A 15,542-nucleotide genomic window follows, 5' to 3' on the forward strand; every position below is an offset into this window, starting at 1 on the left:
AGAACCACATTGATCTGTCGTCTTAAAACCTCAATGTAATAAAGGTGTATTACAGTTTTTCAATCCTTTTGCATCTGTAGAATATGGATAGTTATCACAGACAATGGTTTCCACACATGTCCCTGAACCTTCTGACTCCCCTACCCTTGTATGCTTGTTTGCCTTACACTCTCACAAATAAAAGTGCTACCAATGGTTCTTTGAGTGATACACAGAATAGAAGTCACTAATAGATTTGTGTATTTTGGTGAGTGCTGCAACCTGAGTGACACACATACAGCATAAAACGAGGAGAAAGCGAGTGTCTGAGGAAAGTTGGCATACTCTAAAAAAAAAAGGGAAAAGCGGAGCGCCAAAAAAGCTTTTAAACCAGAATGGAGAAAAGGTTTATTCATCCCACAGTATGTCTCATATGCTTTGAGACCAGGGTGATTATTAAAAGCAGTAAAGTCAAGCAGTACTTTGAGACTTTGAGTTATTAAGCACTTTATTTTAGGACACACATTTTTCCATAGCATGTTTTATTCTTTAATTTTTCATTAAATAAGAAAATAACATTTAGATTTAGAGGATTTATTCAGTAAATATTGCTGAAATATCTTTAATTGTAATTGTACAAAGTAATTGAAACTGATTGTGACATTCAATTGTTGACTACATGACTACTATTGACAAATATTTTTCTTTTCTTTTTAAATTTTAAGTGAAATCCCCTCCCGTAAAAACATATCATTACAAATCATAAAATGAATAAAGAAAATTTAATTCAAGAGGAGGCTCTGTGAACTATTAAAAGGTTTTCACATCTACGGATCTCTTTCTTTGCTTCTTTCTGAAGCCACAAGGAGTTCAACGAGAGCACAATTTCCTTTGCTATGTCTGGATGGGAAAAATTACCCACCCTCTCCCCCATCACAGCACAGTGTTAGTCAACACATAAGCATAACTGAATTGGCAGTTAGTGTTGCCTTCCAAATGCGCTCAGCTGTTCAGTTGGCGTTGCAGTAGCAGCGGTTTGAGAAGAACCAGTAGTTGGCTTCACAAGCTATGTTCAGTGAGAGCTTTGGCATTGGACAAGATTAAGGGGGGGGGGGTATCTGGGTAAAAATAATAATAATAATAATAATAATAATAATAACCCTTAATAATAAGTATATATATATATATATATATATATATATATAGAGAGAGAGAGAGAGAGAGCCTTGATTCCAACTGTAAACACCCAATCTACACACCACTGTGTCTGTTCAGGTGTCATAATCATTTTGCACTGATTACACTTTCACAGATTATACTCTACCCTCATTTCGTGCTTGCCGACAGACAATGGACAATCAACAGACAAGCAATCACTGATTGTTCAGCAATGAAAAATGAGGCCTGTGCAACATTGTGCAACATGCAGCAAGCACATAGTCCCTCAGCAAATATATTTAATGGAGATATGATGTCAACTAATTAATTTTACAGCAGACCCCTGGGAGCTGGGCTATTAGGGCAGACATTAGAGCAACTCATCCTGATGAGAATGACTGTGAAACGCTCACACCTATCACCCTTCCACAGGAACACCTCAACTTCTACTGCACAGCCAGTAACCATGGCAACCTCATACTGTCCCTCCGCCAAGAGGAGACAAAGGATCAGGAGTATCTGCACATCATATTGAGGTAATAACACCTCTTGGACACATTCCATACAGCAGAGTGCATCACGTCCTACACATTTGCAGATGATTGCCTCTTTTTTTATTCAATTCTATGGATTTTTCTCTCTCTCCTCCTCTCAGGACACCATCAAAGACTATTTATGACAGGATTTCTCTCACAGGTCTGACCGAGCTCCCCAGTGTCCCTCAGTCAGCCAAGGTGATGATGCCTCTGTGGAGGACTGTCATTTCTCGTTACTGATCTCTGAGGCTATAATGACTTTTGAGCATTTTCTACACTGTGCCATTTCTTTTTTAAGTCATCCATTTCACTCACTTTCATGCTAGTACTTACCTACATAACTTAGTTTAGCGATAGTTTTGCAAATGTATGCAATTTTGCCATAATTCCAAATGCAGATAATTAGCCACAATATGTGCAAATATGATTTTTACTTTGGTCTGAGCTCCATGTACTTGTTTCAGATTTTATTTGCTGTTGTTCTCTGTTCCTTCAGTTGCTTTGTGAAGATATTGTTGGCCTTAGATTCAGTCCTGTTTTGTACCCAAGGGTAAGCCTGCACAACAAGGACTTATTATTATTATTATTATTACAGCATTACATTTCTATTTAAAGGCCTATAATTATTTTTACTCATTCATATTATTTAAATGTCCTTGAGCTCTATTTGTACATGTTAGTAAAAGGAAGTGGTAGAATTTCTTGCTAATTCTAGAGAAAGAGAGCTCTGGCCAAATATCTAATGCAGAAAATAGTCTTATTTTAATAGAACATATTAATTGTCTTGTGATGGAATTGTAATAAACACATTAATAAAATAAAAAAAATATTTTACTGTGATTTGATTACATGATCTCAGTTGGGACAGGACAAGAAATAACAGCTGAAAAATTCTTACTTCACAGGGGTCTCAGTTAATAGTGAGCTACGATGAGCATGAGGTTAACAACACCTTCAAGTTTGGTGTCATTTACCAGAAGTTTGGTCAGGTGGGTGGGAATAAAGCATTCCATTTAGGATCCCACACACAATGTAAATACAGGAATTCATATTTGAGGAAATACAAAAGGTGTTCATCATTATGTAATTCTGTTATTAATGTTATACTTATTTTTATACTTCAAATTTCTGCAGACTTCAGAAGAGGAGCTGTTTGGGAATAGCGAAGAGACTCCAGCCTTCACAGAATTCCTCCAGGTGCTGGGAGACTGTGTAGAGCTTCAGAATTTTAAGGGGTGCGTTAAACGAGTTACATTTTAAACTCAAAAACTCCACTGTGATAAATGTTCAAAAAATAGAGAAGCAAGAGCTTTGCATTACTCTACTACATATGGTGTCACTGTAAAGCATCTAGTGTCTATTTGCAGCACATACTACATACACATACATTCATTGTAATTCATTTTGGACCATTTCTTGGTTCATTCTTCATTAAATGTTCACAGAGTATAAACAACAGATGCTGTTTTCAAATGTTTCAGAATCAGACATGTGAAAAGTAATTGCCCCCTTAGCTACTAAATCAACCAGTTAGCCAATGTCCATTGACAAGTGGAGTGGCCAACTTACCAGAACTTCAGCAAGAGTGCATTGAGCAAATCAACGATCAGTCGACAATCGACCATTAGTTGGACCATTTTCTGAAACATTTAAATTGGGAAGGGGCAGATACTTTTTACTGCACTGTATATTGCTCTAAATAATATGGCAAGACAAATTCCAGGTACGCACTGGTAGAAGAAAATGTTTCAGAAAATGTATCACCTGGTCACTTCACGTGACTGGTATCTGAATCGCATCCTGATAAAATTTTAGCCACATGCATTTACACTAGGTAGTCAGACTGACATACGATTGCAATGTGGGACAGAATCTGCAAATTCGCTTGTTTGGTGGCAAATATTACTCGTATTTCGATTGTACTGGGAGGCTTTTGGTTTTGATTTATATCTGTTTTAATTGCGCCTTGGCTGTGTTTACATTTTTATGTGTCTTGACCTTCTCCAGATATACTCCTGATACTCAAGGCGGATGAAGTGACCAGGTGTAAACAGGTTCTCTGATTGTAATGAATAAGCCAAACCTTTGCTGAGTGCTCTTTCTCTTCCTCTGCTAGGTTCCGAGGTGGTCTAGATGTGTGCCATGGACAGACAGGCTCTCAGTCAGTTTACACTGTTTTTAGAGAACAGGAGCTGATGTTCCATGTCTCTACCAAGCTGCCCTACACAGAAGGAGACACACAACAGGTACAGATTTAGCATGGAAGGTAGCATGCAGCGAGCTTGGGGATCACACCTACAGGTCTAGCCATCTGCTACTACTCGCCACACTCATTTACCAGAACACTCATGCTACACTGCGCTTGCCTTAACTGCAGAGTGAGCTGTTAGGCTTGTTAATACAGAGATGCTTCTTTAAGGTAAATCATCTGTGATGACCTGTGACTAAATTGTATTCCTCACACATAGCTTCAAAGGAAGAGACACATAGGAAATGACATCGTGGCAGCAGTTTTCCAGGAGGAGGCCACGCCATTTGTGCCCGACATGATTGCCTCAAATTTCCTTCATGCCTATATCCTGGTCCAAGTGGAGAATCCTGGTACAGAAAACACCACATACAAGGTAGGAAACTGCTTTACATCAGGGCTCATTAAAATAAGGATATATAGGCTATTAAACGGAACTGACGTACTGTAGCTAATGTAGCCACTTTCATACCCATACCGAATTATGGCTTTACAGCATATCTTTCTGTTGGTTAAATGTGGATTACAGGTGTCTGTCACAGCGCGAGACGATGTACCACAATTTGGCCCTCCCCTCCCGAACCCTCCAGTTTTCAAAAAGGTAAATAAGGACGCATACTCAGCTGTTCTGATGATTTTATGCCAGCATCATTTCTGAATGCTGTTTACCTTGTCACTGCATTTGCTGTCTCACTGTGTCCAACCACAGGGTCCAGAATTTCGAGAGTTTCTGCTGACCAAGCTGATCAATGCAGAGCTGGCTTGCTATCGGTCAGACCGATTTGCCAAGCTTGAGGTAGGCATAAAAAGGACAATAGCTTTGTATTTTTGAGCTAACGTTGGCTATCTACAGTTGGTATGAAATTTCTGCATGGATGTTTTTACCTGAATGACTTTGTTACTGTGTGTGTAGGCGTGTGTGCATGCATTTGTATATATTTCACCAATATGCATTTGCTTGTGTGTGTGTGTGTGTGTGTGTGTGTGTGTGTGTGTGTGTGTATGTTCCTTAGGAGAGAACACGAGCAGCATTGCTGGATAACCTCCATAATGAGTTGCACAGGCAGACTCAGGCCATGCTGGGTCATCCGCTCGGTAGTGAGGAGGAGCGCATGGAGAATGGAGGACATGGAGGAATACTGGAATCTATTAAGGTGCATATTCAAACAAGGTCATTTCATTTAACCCCTTAAAACTGAATGCTTATTATTTACTTATTAATATTAAGGATTCCTTTGACATAAAGTCTATGAATTGTTCAGTAACCACTATGAATTAATCAGTAAACATTATGAATTATTCAGTAACCACTATGAAATATTCAGTAAATATTATAAATCAATCAGTGACCATTATGAATTATTCCATGACCATTATGAATTATTCAGTAACCACTATGAATTACTCTGTAACTATTAGAATTTATTCAGTAACTATTTTAAATTATTTAGTAACCACTATGAATTACACAGTAACTACTATGTATTGTTTACCTACTATTAATTACTCTTTAACTATTATAATTTATCCAGTAACTATTATGCATTTTCTGAACTACTGAACTTTGAATTATGCAGTAATCACTATAATTATTTTGTAACCACTCTGGATTACTTTGTAACTATAAAAAATATTCTGTAACTATTCATTATTTAGTAACCACTATGACTTACTCTGTAACTATTATAATTTAAATTAGCTGAATTATTATTGAATTATTTTGTATTATTATATGTATTAATCAGTTACCACTTTAAATTACACAGTTACTACTATTAATTATTTAGGAACCCCTATGAATTACTCTGCAACTATAATAACTGAGTAAATTGCACATAATCTACTATTAATTCTTCAGATATTTCTATGAATAATTTACTATTATGAATTATGTGGTAATTAGTATGGATTCATATTTATTATTTAGTAACAACGATTTACCTATTTTGTATGTTACGCTTTAAAATAATGTTTTATATATATATAGAGACAACTCAAGAAAATAAGAAGTCATCAGATCTTTAGTGTTTAAGGGGTTAAAACAGTCATCATGGTCTTTCAGGTCTCTGTCAGGCTTAACCAGGGAAACTGTGCTTCTGGTATTCTCAGCTGTTTTGTGTTGTACTTGACAAACTGCATCAGTTCAGTTCTGAAAGAAAAGTGACAGAGGTTTCCTCCTCTTTCCCTCGGTCACTCTCTCAGCGGGCAATGCGTGTGCGCAGTCACTCCATGGACACGATGGTGGGCTCTCAAAAACACAGCCGCTCCTCCGCAGGGGGAGGGGGAGTGCCCACCAGTCTGAGTGGAGCGGGCCTCACCCATAGCAGCGCTGAGTGCAATAAAACCTCGGTGAGCACCACATGCCAAAGATCTTAGCACAGTCATACACACATGGAGAAGAAGGAAGTGATTTATCATTGTGAGGGATGGGACAGTTGGACAGTTTTGGATATTCAGGATATCAGTGACCACAATAATGATGTTTATTTTTTAAATAAGGCCACATTCACAAGGGCATTTTGTTACAAAACATTTATTTATTTATTTATTCATTCATTTATTTATTTGGAATCATGAGAAACTCTATCAAATGCTTGTAAGTGAAAACAGCTGCTGTTCTTTTTAGAAAAAGGAAATGAAAGGATTCACCAGGAGCTGTCCTAATTAGAGTCAGGCTAACCCTAGTGGTATAAATCATGTTTGGTGCACTGTAGACTTTTATTCAAATTAAAACATTATTTCTTTGTTTTATTATACCATTTTTTTCAAATATTGTTTGGTTTTCAGGGCTCTCAGCCCTGCATAAAAGCAGTGTATTTTTCTTTATCTCTTAGCTGTTATAACTGCTTATGCACAAATGCACAGTTCTTGTTCTTGTTCTCGAACTTGGCCGTTGTCATGAGTTGAAGATGGTGCTGTCAGCCAATTAGCAATTCTAACACATCATTTTCCTGCCATTATTGCATGGTCAGACACATTAATTCACAACTTGTGTCACTGGCTCTACTTTTGCTGCTGTTCATGAATCATGAAGCAGATGGCGAAGCAAATTAAATTCCAAATAAATTAATATGCTCAAATGGCTCTCTCATCTCCATGATCCTAATAGATCTTTAGAATTGGACTATAGAGCCCTGAATGTGTTTGATAAGTAGTTGGTGTAGTTTAGTAAATAAAGTAAGACTGTTGTTCGATTCGCCACCAAGTAAGAGTCTTTGGGCAAGACTCCTAACAATACAATAATCACATGATAAAACTGTCACTCCGGATAACAGCATCTGCCCAATCCCTTCAGTGTAACCAGATGTTAGCTTAGCAGTGCTCCTCCATAGATGTGTATTTTCAACAGACACCAAAATGTGCTTGTGAAAATGGCCTTAACATGATATGATTAAAAAATGTTTTAAAATACTACCACTGATATCATATCTATAGATTATATGCCACAAAAATACAATTTACATAAATATGAAATCATCACCATCAATACTACTGTTTACTGTTCATATTGCAGAGGAACTGTAGCAATAGGTTACAGTAATGTTTTTACTGTATACACATACATGATATACAGTACTGTGCAAATGTTTAAGACCTAAGCACACAATTTAAAACCATTTATCTTATCAGTAAGATTGTCATAGCTAGTAAAAGCACCTTATAACATTAACCTTTTAACAATCACACTAAGAAACACATTTGCAGCCAGTCAGCTGACTTCCCAATTAGGGTAATTCTAGGCATGAACTAGTACATATTACAGAACAGTCACTGTAATACAATATAACAAAAATATAATGAATTAAGTAAACTTTGCTAAATAAAACATAGATAAATGTTACCATCCCTTCAATTACCACTTCATATACTTGTACCTTGTCCTTTGTACAAGTATATGAAGTGGTAACTGAAGCGATGGTAACATTTATTTATGTTTTATTTAGCAAAGTTTACTTAATTCATTATATTTTTGTTCTATTGTATTACAGTGACTGTTTTGTAATACATATTAGTTCATGCCTAAAATTACCCTAACTGGGCAAGTCAACTGACTGGCTGCAAATGTGTTTCTTAGTGTGATCAGTACTAGCATATGATGTATACAGCTACCTACCTATCTAGATAGCTGTAGCTATAGCCTAGCTATCAAATGCACTGTGTTCTCTGACGGTAAAACACATACAAAATTCACACAATTCAGTCTAGCAAGAGAAATGGAAATATAAGCTTGTGCAATGTTTAGGTTGAGCTAACATTATGATCAAATGTTTTCCCCCTAACTGGGCAACTCAACTGAGTGATCACATGTGCTTTTCAGGGTAATACAGAGATACATTTCATTGTCACATTTCGTGCCATTCAACAAAAATATAATTGGTAAGGGGGCATATAACATAAGATTCAGTATTTTTCCATGTAACTTGAGGTAAATGTCTGAAGAGCCACATTACAGAAATACTATTCTGTGTTTTTCTCAGCTTTTAGACAATGATATCCTTCTATGACATTACCACCCAGTGGATCTTATCAGCATTACACACTCTATTCAATGAGGGGAATATGGTGAAACAGCCAAGTTAATCATCAAGTGAATCAAAGGTCTACACTGCCTGTTCATGAGTTAACATAGTCCCAACATATTATGCCAGTAAATTGATATTTTGTAAGCTAGTCTGAAGAAGATTTGGTTCAGGATTAGTTGTGGTAGAACAAAAACACCTGCACAGTACTGTATTATTAAACTGGAAACTCATTTTTCTCTTTCTTAGTGTGTATTCTCAAACACATGCATGGTTTTGTAAGATTGACTATGCCGCTGCCTTTCGTGTTGTTCGTCTCTTAGTCCCCATCATCATCTACCACTAAGTCTCCTCTGAAGAGTCCAGTGAAGAGGCGCTCGGGACTCTTCCCCCGACTGCACACTAGCATGGATGGGCAGTCCGAACGCTCAACGCGAAGGTCAGACTTACAAAAACACTTCAGAAAGAGTCACTACCTCAGTCCTCACACTGTCTCTTTTTGGAAAGTGTTTGTAATTCCTACACCTAGTCAAAATCTAGAATGTAGTCAGGGAATGTTTTTTCTCATGCTATCTCAAACAGGTGCACTGACAAATGGCTGTATACAAACAAAGTTTCACATATTTTGTGAGAAAGAAAACTGCTGAGTCACTGGCTATGTTATCTTCACATTACTCTAGCATGCTGTGTGATCAGAGGAGTCTGGACAGCGGTCATCTCTCGCAGGAGGTGAGGTCTGAGACGTCCTCAAACCCCAGTTCTCCAGAGATCTGCCTGAGTAAAGACAGGTACTGTCACACTCTCACACATGCACTGTCCTAGACTCCTACCGGTGTGTATAATTTATGGTAGAGTTTCCCGCAGTGTTAGGTGGATAATATGTCAAACAGTTTCAGTACTGTGTCAAAAGGCTTCTGAGAAAGTAAAATTGATCTGAAAAGCAAATTCTATCAAATTAAATCCAACATGAGATGAACAACAACACACAACAGAGTCCTCTGTGTCATTTTTTATTGAACAAAAACTAGGCCAGAATTCAGAAGCAGTGTGTGAAGGAATTAAGAGGGTAGGTAGCAGCTGGGTGCTGCTAATCAAATGCCCTTGATTAATTGAGCATTAGAACCTCCATAAAAGCAGACATTTTAGCAGTTTGCTGGTCTGGAGCATTCTGTCTGAATGTGTGTTAATACAGTGCCAAGGAGGACAGACATCAGAAATCAGCTTAGAGAAGCAATTGTTGCTGCCCATCAATCTGGGAAGAGTTAGATGGCCATTTTCAAACAATTTGAGGTGTATCATTCTACAGTGAGAGAGATTATTCACAAGTAAAACATATTCAAGACAGTTGCCAATCTTCCCAGGAGTGGACATCCCAACAAATTCATCCCAAGGTCAAAGCGTGCAATACTCAGAGAAACCCTGCAAAGAACCCTAAGAGCTACATCTTAGACTATACAGTTTAAATTCATGATAGTACAATTAATAATAGACTGAACAATTAGCTTGTTTGAGAGGGATTGCATCTTCTCTGTGGCAACACAGTTTAAACTTCTTAACACAGCTACAAGACTTCTGGAACAATGTCCTTTGAACAGACAAGACCAAAGTGGAGATGTGTAGCCATACGGCACAGCGCCAAACACTGCATATCTACATAAACACCTCATACCATCTGTCAAGCACAGTGGTGGAGGAGTGATGATTTTGGGCTTGTGTTGCAGCCACAGAAACCAACCTGGGCACGTGGCAGTCATTAAGTCAACCATTAACTCCTCTGTATACCAAATTTCTGTAGAGTCAAATGTGAGACCATCTATCCAACATCTAAAGCTGGCCCGAAATATGTAAACATATTTGCATACAAAATAATAATAATTTCACAATATAGCATAAATCTCTCTATTTTTCTTTTTCACCAGGCCAACTCTGAAGCTAAAGGACTGCAGTGGAAGGCCAGTTATTTCTCGCTCATCCTCCAGCACTAGTAGTTTCAGCAGCGCTGCTGGAGACACAGACACACTGGAGGAAGGAGACCCTGTAAGTGTGTGGGTGTGGGCGTGAGCAGAGTTTACATCAGCTGGTTGACGTTGGAAATAGAAACTCTGCATGAGACTGTGACACATGGCACATTTTAAACAGATACTTATTCCGTACAGCCGTTATCAGGATCTTCATGGAAGAGCAATGGTAGAACAGAAAAGGCTGGGGTTTTTTTTTAAGGTGTTGATAAACAATGTGTCATTTTTCTTTTTATCTCTAGAACAATCTCCAAGTTTCCCCTACTTTCTCACCTGTGGGTAGTTCCTCTCTGGGTGTGGAAGGTCAGAGTGTTGGAACTCCTGTTATTATGTGCCGCAGTCCCACAGGTAATGAATTGCATGAATGAAAGGCTATACAGTATAAATAGACAGACCAATCAGCCATAAGATTAAGACCACTGACAGGTAAAGTGAGTAACATAGCTCTTTATAATGCCATTTGGCCAAGATATACATATTACACAGCAAGCAAACAGTCAGTTCTTAAGGTTTATGTGTTGAAAGCAAGAAGTGTAAGAACCTGAGCCACCTTGACAAGACCTAAATTATGATGGCTAGACAACTGGCTCAGAACATCTCCAAAACATCAGGCATGTCTTCTGTTTTTCTTCTGGAATGCAGTGGATGGTACCTACCAAAAGTGGTCAAATGAAGGGACAACACTACAAACATTCATGGTTCCCAAGGCTCATTAATGTGTGTGTGGGGCGAAGGCCAGCTCACCTGGTCTGATCCCACAGAAGAGCTACTTCAGCACAAACTGCTAAAGAAGTTAAAATTAGCTATGACAGAAAGGTGTCAGAACACACAGTACATTACAACTTCCAATGTAGCCACAGACCGATTAAGGCGCCCATGTATGCCTTGTATGCCACCGAAATGTGCGCCTAAAATGGGCATGTAAGCATCAGAACTACACCATTAAGTGATGGAAGAAGGTGTCTTGGTCTGAAGAATCACTTTTTTTAAACCACGTGGACATCAGAGTGCGACACTTAACTGGTGATCGAGTGCTCTTGGATGCACTGTGGGAGGAAGGCAAGCCAGAGGAGGCCAGTGTGATCCTTTCGGGGATCCATGTGGATGTTGCTTACAGACATACCTCCTAACTCAACACTGTTGAGGCCCAACTACACCCCCTCATGGCAGCAGTATTCCATAATGGCATTGGCTTTTGTCAGGTGGTTAATGTACCCTGCCATGATGCAAAGAATTGTTCAGGAATGGTTTGAGTGACATGACAAAGTTCCAGATGTTTAATTTTTCCCAGGTCTGAATATACTTTGTGTTCATCCAAAATCAAAACAGTGTGATGTAGCCAGTGTGTTTCAGATCCCTTGTTTTCACAGTGTGTAGTTTCCTTTATATGAAATACAAACATAACCTAATCTAAAAACGATTTGCTCTCTCACATCCAATAGATTTCAAGAACAGGAATTCCCCCAGATCCAATCTGAAGTTCCGCTTCGATAAACTGAGCAACACAACAGCTGTAAGATATTATTTTGAGTCTGCTATGTGTGTATGTGTGTGTGTATCTCTGTGCTTCTGTGAATGTATCACTGGCTTTTGTTTTTTGTTTTTTTCTCTAATACACACAATTAATGCAAACAGTGTGTTTTATCAGTATATAACACATTGCTTGGTCATGCACTGTTTTTTTTATGTAAAAGACTTTCTTGCATTTCCATGCATTCTTCACTCCCGTACAAAGATCATGCACAGTAGTTGGCTTTTCCACACATTTCCCAGCATCAGATTCTCAATGGACAATTTAGTGATTGTACTGCTGTGGTATCAGCTATATAGCCTCTTCCTGGTGAGTGATGTGTAGTATTACATTCAATAGAGAATCATTTGCATTCAATTTAGTTGCATTAATTGCATTCAATTTAGTTGCATTTAATAGGAATTCCATCGAATGTTAGCTGAATGTCAGGTGAGCATCTACAAGGCACTGAAAATCCATATTTAATACCAATTCTTAGTCACTAATAATATAAAATGTAATGGTAGAAGATCGGTATGGTTACAAATTTGCAAACATACAAACATTACAAAAAAAATGGTGTATTGATGACTGTTAAAAGTACTGATTTAAGAATTTCAGTGAGAGAACCTAATGGGAGAAGTACTAGTGGGAGGACTGGTATCAGATTAGCACAGAAGGCCAGATGTATGTACAAGCATAGCACAACATGTGCATCTGAATACTGTGTATAGCCCCTCATACTAATGGCATGCTCATGAGGAGCAGGGCTAAAAATCAAATGGCAGAGAGATACCAGTCTAAATACATTAAGTGCATTCTACAGGGGGTTAATTATACTGTGGCATCCTGTACATCCTAAAAGAAATGAAATAATGTTATACTGATGTGTTCAGGCTTGTGCCTTCATCTAGCCACTGTGTCTGTACACATTGCTTAAGTAACACTCCTGGCAGAGGCAAATTCAGGCAGAGACAAATCCTTGCAAAACCAATCACCACGAGTTGCTCAAACATTAATAAATCAAGCTGTGTATTTCTGCTGTGCTTGGCAGGGGCATTAGTGAAACGACAGTGAAGAGAGACCAGGAGCACTGTGTGAAGTCACATCAGACACTGGCTGTGGAATTACACCACAACGCACTGAGGAGGAAGGACACTGGAGATGAAAATATTTCGAACGCATCGGATGAATCTTAGGCAGCGTTTGTTTGTTGTGAACTGAACACACTTTAAACACACAAACTACACACCGTGCTTCACATTTGGAACATTACCCTACTTCAGACCCTGTTGATGTGGAACATTATGCCTATGCCTTTCTCTTACAACAAAAAGGCTTTTGATAAGTTCCTAAAAGGATGGTGTTCAAGCTTTTTATAGCAATAGATCTATTTTGTAGACAGTGAACAGTGATAGTCATGCAAATTAGGATAAAAGCATTATATATTTTATTCCAAAGCACAAAACATCCCCCCTCACATCTCCTCATTTATCTGCAGCCATTGTTCAGATTGTGCACATTTGTCACATTTTATGCTGGTGGTAGGCAAGCCAGCGACAAACTGCCTCTGCCAAATTCAGGGGACTGAGATGAGAAAATGACTTTGTTTTTTCCTCACAACTATTTTTATGCTTAGTAAAGGGCATGCAATCAGATTCAAAGAGATGAAGTACATTGTAGTACATTACTCAGTTACATCTGTGTGAATTAAAAAAAAATATAGAAATGGATATTAATGTATGGCATTAACACAAACAAATGGGGTTCTGAAGATAATAAGAATACTTAAAGCCACAGTAAGAATTGGAGGGGGGCTGTTTTTTATTAAAGTGAGGCATACAGTACTGTGCAAAGGTTTTAGGCACCTGTGAACATTAGAAGTAAATTGACTAAGTTTATATACTCAATAAAACACTAATAAATACAAATAGCATTCATACATCACTGTGTTCATTAAAACATCTCCAAAGCTCTCCTCATAGGAGTCTAGTAAACAGTTATCATACAGCACCTGATTTGGCAAATCAGTGCTTCATGATGTGAAAAAAACTTAAACTGTATTTATGTTTACTTGCATCTGTGTGTGATCTAAGGTATTTCTACAAGTAACATCACCCTTATTGCCAAGGGAAATTGTTCAAATTATGTAATAATCTAATTATGTGCCTAAAACTTCTGCACCGTGCTGTAAGTTTGTTTTCCAGTTCACAAATGTTTTCTAGCCACGTTAAACCACTGAACTTTACCGTTTTAAAGGATTCAATCTTTGATCCATCACCTCAAATAACTACAGTGAAGTGGAATTTAAAGCTATTAGTTAAGGCATTTTCCAGCTTTTGCACATAGTGGCTCCAAAGAGATTAACTTCACTCAGTTAACCCAGTAAAATGGTACTGCGCTGACTACAGGCACTGACCTTCTCACACCTCTCATAGTATTTATTCTAGTTCCACAAGCGCTATGTTTGATGTGAAACAAATCTGAGCACAGTATTTCTTTGTGTCTACACAAATAAAAGCAGAAATGCCATAAATCACTGAAGAGTAGCTGTTTCTGAATAGTGTCTTTTTAACTGCTGGTGCCATTCAAACATGAGTTACTACGTGACGCTTGTTTGGCCTCATCACTATGAATTGACCAAATCTGATTTAACACCCATGTATGTCATTCTTACCTGAGGATGCCTTGTTGCAGCTTGTTTGAACATCTACCTTCATTCACAGACATAACATTCCAGAAGCTGCACAACCCTTCACATCGTCTGTGAAATCCACCTGGCTGCATCTCGTCAACCAACCTGCAACTGCAGTGCATCAGACCAAGGGTTTTAATATTACTTGCATTTTTGGCTGTACTATGTAATATTGTTAACTTGAAGTAGCCACTGTTTCCACTATGCTGATTCATAATTCCATGCCTGAACTTGCTGTACAAATGTAGGATGAAATGACCTGTATGTATAATTATTGTGTACATTGGTTTACGCAGGACTAAGGGATCAGAATATGGCCAAACAGACTTTAAAACTGCACATGTTTATAAACAGCTCTAATGTGTAACACTGTTTTAGAGAGAAAATGAATGTCTGTAAATTCTCTGGGAAAGTTGTATAGAGAAATATTTTGGTTTCTTGTGGTCTAAATGATTCCTCAGATGTATTAATTTATTTCACTATGATTGTTCTGCTACATGTTTAGATGTATCTTTATGACTGCTGATTTTTCCTGAATAAAAATTGTATTTTGCACATGTTTTGATTTTTGTTTTCCATGAAACCACAAAATTTGTATGGAGGTATACCCAAGGCAAAACTAGGTTGTTTAATGCATATGGGGTCTAGATGGGACCTATGCAAGATTAGGGTGGGCTATAACAATGAGGCCCATTTGGGAAGCCCAACTGGGTCCCAGTAAAAACACATGTACAAACAGACTCAGAGCCCATGCCCACCTGGAACCCACCTAGACCACGTTCCATCCATGTGAGCCCCACATGAGCATGTTGGTTTGGTTGTCTTTGCAGAAAAAAACATTTTATGAATGAAACAGATAAAAGAAACAAACACTCCCT

At 38.1% G+C, this 15,542-nt stretch overlaps 1 protein-coding gene across 4 annotated transcripts in view; it reads left to right on the forward strand.

Moving 5' to 3' along the window:
- rap1gap2b (RAP1 GTPase activating protein 2b) overlaps positions 1-15,219 on the forward strand; it is a 60,550-nt gene extending 45,331 nt beyond the window's left edge. For all 4 annotated transcript variants that reach the window (XM_072662563.1, XM_072662564.1, XM_072662561.1 and 1 more), the window contains 17 exons: positions 1,570-1,673; positions 1,793-1,871; positions 2,170-2,223; positions 2,579-2,662; positions 2,808-2,908; positions 3,790-3,919; positions 4,142-4,297; positions 4,451-4,522; positions 4,631-4,717; positions 4,935-5,075; positions 6,124-6,270; positions 8,765-8,880; positions 9,122-9,229; positions 10,361-10,478; positions 10,702-10,807; positions 11,902-11,972; positions 13,024-15,219. In XM_072662563.1, the coding sequence (XP_072518664.1) occupies positions 1,570-1,673; positions 1,793-1,871; positions 2,170-2,223; positions 2,579-2,662; positions 2,808-2,908; positions 3,790-3,919; positions 4,142-4,297; positions 4,451-4,522; positions 4,631-4,717; positions 4,935-5,075; positions 6,124-6,270; positions 8,765-8,880; positions 9,122-9,229; positions 10,361-10,478; positions 10,702-10,807; positions 11,902-11,972; positions 13,024-13,032 (1,683 nt within the window). In that variant the 3' untranslated portion in view covers positions 13,033-15,219. The remainder of the gene's footprint in view (positions 1-1,569; positions 1,674-1,792; positions 1,872-2,169; positions 2,224-2,578; positions 2,663-2,807; positions 2,909-3,789; positions 3,920-4,141; positions 4,298-4,450; positions 4,523-4,630; positions 4,718-4,934; positions 5,076-6,123; positions 6,271-8,764; positions 8,881-9,121; positions 9,230-10,360; positions 10,479-10,701; positions 10,808-11,901; positions 11,973-13,023) is intronic.
- The last annotated feature ends 323 nt before the right edge of the window (positions 15,220-15,542 follow it).

The sequence above is a fragment of the Salminus brasiliensis genome, chromosome 18 (genome assembly GCF_030463535.1).
Source record: "Salminus brasiliensis chromosome 18, fSalBra1.hap2, whole genome shotgun sequence".
Lineage (NCBI taxonomy): Eukaryota > Metazoa > Chordata > Actinopteri > Characiformes > Bryconidae > Salminus > Salminus brasiliensis.